The sequence below is a fragment of the Pediculus humanus genome, genomic scaffold (genome assembly GCF_000006295.1).
Source record: "Pediculus humanus corporis 1103172107734 genomic scaffold, whole genome shotgun sequence".
Taxonomy (NCBI): domain Eukaryota; kingdom Metazoa; phylum Arthropoda; class Insecta; order Psocodea; family Pediculidae; genus Pediculus; species Pediculus humanus.
In genome coordinates, this window is record NW_002987337.1 from 288,713 (window position 1) to 292,509 (window position 3,797).

General features: G+C 25.6%; 1 protein-coding gene across 1 annotated transcript; it reads left to right on the top strand.

The window, feature by feature from the left end:
- Positions 1–2,069: 2,069 nt before the first annotated feature.
- Positions 2,070–3,789, top strand: Phum_PHUM327620 (phospholipase B, plb1, putative; the record flags this gene model as incomplete). The annotated part of the gene is made up of 7 exons (XM_002427486.1): positions 2,070–2,102; positions 2,522–2,744; positions 2,826–3,052; positions 3,148–3,304; positions 3,399–3,559; positions 3,648–3,669; positions 3,746–3,789. 7 exons carry the CDS (start codon positions 2,070–2,072, stop codon positions 3,787–3,789), a joined length of 867 nt encoding a protein of 288 aa, XP_002427531.1.
- Between the last annotated feature and the right edge of the window lie 8 nt (positions 3,790–3,797).

The following is a 3,797-nucleotide window of genomic DNA, read 5'->3' on the forward strand; positions in this document are numbered from 1 at the left end:
ATAATAATAATAATAATAATAATAATAAGTTTTCCCGTTAATTTCACAGGCACTTTGTAAAAGTAGCACCGGCAAAAAAAAAAAAACAAGTTACGTAATAACAAGTCGAATCATTCATTCGAGAAGGTCTTCTGGAAAAAAAAAAAAAATTCCAAAAACATATGTGGAAAGGGAATTGATTCTTTCTCTCTCTCTCTCTCTCTCTCTCTCTCTCCTCCAGTACTCGTGTTCAGAAAAAAATGAAATAATAATAATAATAATAATCAGTGATTTTATACCATTTGAACCCGATGGAAGTGCGTGAATGAACAACGTGCGTAAATTTAAAATGCGTCATGTAAATAAAAAACGTAAATTCGTGATAAATAATAATAATAATAATATTTAAATTTTTTTTTTTTTTTGGTGATTTTAACGTGGCATGAACCGAATTGTAAAAAAAAAAAAAAATTTTCCAAAAAAATTTTGGAGAGAAAAAAAAATAATAATAATAAATTGATGAAATGAAAATTTTTATATTTTTATTATTTATTATTTTTTTAGTTTCCGGTAAAAGACGCGTAAGTTTTTATATTTAAATTAATTTACCGCCATTTTTAAATTCGAATATTATTGTGCGTGCGTGCGTGCGAGTGCGTGTGCGTGTACCTGTGTGCGTGTGCGCGTGTTGTTTTTATTCGTTATCAATTCAAATATATATATATATATTTATATATTAATAAAAATCGAATAAAAGAAAAAAAAACCTGAAATTGAAAATGTTGATTTATAAATATAAAAGTCAAGGCTGAGTGAAATTATTTTTTTAAAAATAATTTAAATAAAAAAAAACTTTCGCCACCATTTTATTTATTAAAAATCTTAATCAATATATATTTTACATAATTATTACCTTTCGTTAATTATTAAATTGTCGTACGAGTGATAATAATAATAATAATAATATTCAAGGACGAACACGTAACATGCAATTTTTTTATTTATTTTTTATTTTTTTTCAAAAGATATATGTTTGTTTGTTGTTGTTGTTGTTTGTTGTTTTTATACAATTTTTAATTTATTTTCGATTGATTCGGTGCTCTTATCACCACACCTTTATTGATAATAAACGATTTTTAACGGTTTTTGTTGACGTTTAAAATTTAAACGTTTTTTTTTTGAAAAGTTTTTAATTTAGTTGGAGAAAACGATCGAGAAGTGTGAAATAAACAAATAAACAAACAAACAAATAAATAAATAAACAAACAAACAAACGAACGAACAAACGAATTAACGGTTGCCTTTTTCCTTTCTTTTTTATTTTACATCGCAGGCCGACAACTTTTGGTGACAAAAAAAAAAAATTAATTTCATTTTCACTCGAAGTTTTTTTTAAAAACTTAATTCGAATAATAATAATAATAATAAATTATCAATACATCGAAATCGATTAAAGGGGAACGAAATAAAAAAAAATAATAATAATAATAATAATAATAGTGATAATAATAATAGTAATAATAATAATAAAACCTAACCTTGTCTTTTACATGACTGATTGATTGATGGGTCATCAAATAAAAAGTTGCATGTTTTATTATTATTATTATTATCACGTTTAATGACGTTTTCCTTTAATAATAATAATAATAAATAATTTATTTATAAACGCGGGTAATCGTTTTTTTTTTTTTTTTAATGTATTAAAAGTAATAATAATGATAATTTTTACTTTCGATTTTTTAAATTTTGTATAAAATATTATTTTTTTAAAAAAAAAAAAAAGTACGTAAAGCGGTTTTCATTATTATTAATAAATATAATATCGAATAATAATAATAATAATATGTCGTAGTATTTTTTAACGATTCCCTAAAGTATTGTTTTTAAATAAATTTTAAGGTACGATATTTTCAATTAATAAATTATCAATTTGAATTTTTTTTTTTTTTCAAATAAATAATTATTAATTATTATTTAAATGGTTTTTCTTTCGATTTTCACGATTCCGAGTAATTTTATGTAAATTTACGACGTAATGATAATGACGATGATGATGATGATGATGATGATGAATTGTAGAAATATATATGTGCATAAACGTTAAAGTCTTATTAATTACGGTAATAAGGGGGGAAAAAGAAGAAAAAATAAGCGAATTAAAATGAGTTTGAAAAAAAATACGAAGAGAATTTATTATTATTATTATCATTATTATTATAAGAAAGACCGTGAAAAAAAAGAACAAAACAAAAAGAACTTCCGACGCGAAAAATTTTTTTTTTTTCGTCAAGTCATTATCGATGTAATAAAAATGACGTCATTAAAATAAAATTTTTTGATTGATGGAAAACCTTTTTAAAGTAACCACGCAAGGTTTTTTTTTGTTTTTGTTTGTATATTATATACAAACAAATTAATTGTAAGATTCAGGGGGAGGATGAGGAGGTGTGTGTGGTGTGTGTGCGAGGGAGGGGTTAAAACGATTGCCAAAGATCAACGGCAGGATGTTTAAAAAAAAAAAAAATTTTTTTTTCCTTAGAATGCATATCAAGAAATCGTACCTGATAATTTTCCATATCCTTGTCCGAATAAAAATTTATGGAGAAGTAAAAAACCACCGACGAACGTACACGAATTAAGACCTGGAGACGTTGACGTCATAGCCGCAATTGGAGATTCATTAACAGCCGGAAATGGAGGATTGGCAGAAAACATGATTGAAGTTTATTTAAATGAAAATCGTGGAGTTTCTTGGTCGATCGGTACCATTTGCAATTTAAATAAATAAATAAAAAAACTCACGTGGGATTTTTTTGTAAATAGTTTTTTTTTTTTGTTGTCAGGTGGTCAAGGTACCTGGAGAGAATTTTTAACCGTTCCTAATTTATTGAAAATAATGAATCCGAAACTCGTCGGATATTCAAAAGGTGATGGCAACACTTATTCCCACAATGCACAATTTAATGTTGCTTATAGTGGTGCCATGGACCAAGATCTCATCGGACAAGCACGAAGATTGATAACAATAATGAAAAATGATAAAAGAGTCGATTATGAAAATCACTGGAAGGTAAATTCCCCCCCCCTCCCCACATACTTATCATTAAAACAAAACCCTTTCATCCATAATAATAATAATAATAATGTTTTTTTTTTTCTTAACAGATGTTGACTGTTATGATTGGTACAAACGATATTTGTAGCGATTACTGCCACGACAAAACTCAAGGACCGGAAATGCATAAAAAAAATTTAATAAAATTATTAGATTATTTATATAAAAAAATGCCAAAGACTTTTGTTAATTTAGTCGTTACTCCTTGTACGTATGAGTTTGTTAAACAACCACAACAAACAACAACAACAACTACAATCGTTTGTTTTACAGGTTTAACATATTTCTTATCGGTTTTTAGATATACCATATTATACGGAATTAATAGATCCGCCATTTTTACAATGTTTTTCAATGAAATTAATGACATGTTCGTGTCTTTTCGGTGGATTTTTTCAAAAAAAAAAATTACAAATGGGGATTTACATGACGAAAAAATTTCAAAAAATTCAAAGAGAAATCGTAACTATTTATTTATTTATTTATTTTTAATAATAATTAATTATTAAATAATAATAATAATGATAATGATTAAAATTTTTGTTTAAAGGTCGAAAGCGGTAGATACGATGGTAAAAATGATTTTGTTGTTGTTTATCAGCCGACAAATTTAAATTCGCATTTTCCTAAATTACCGGAAAATAAAAGAAATTTACAAATGGATCCCCACGATTATTCTTTCGTGGCAATAGATTGTATT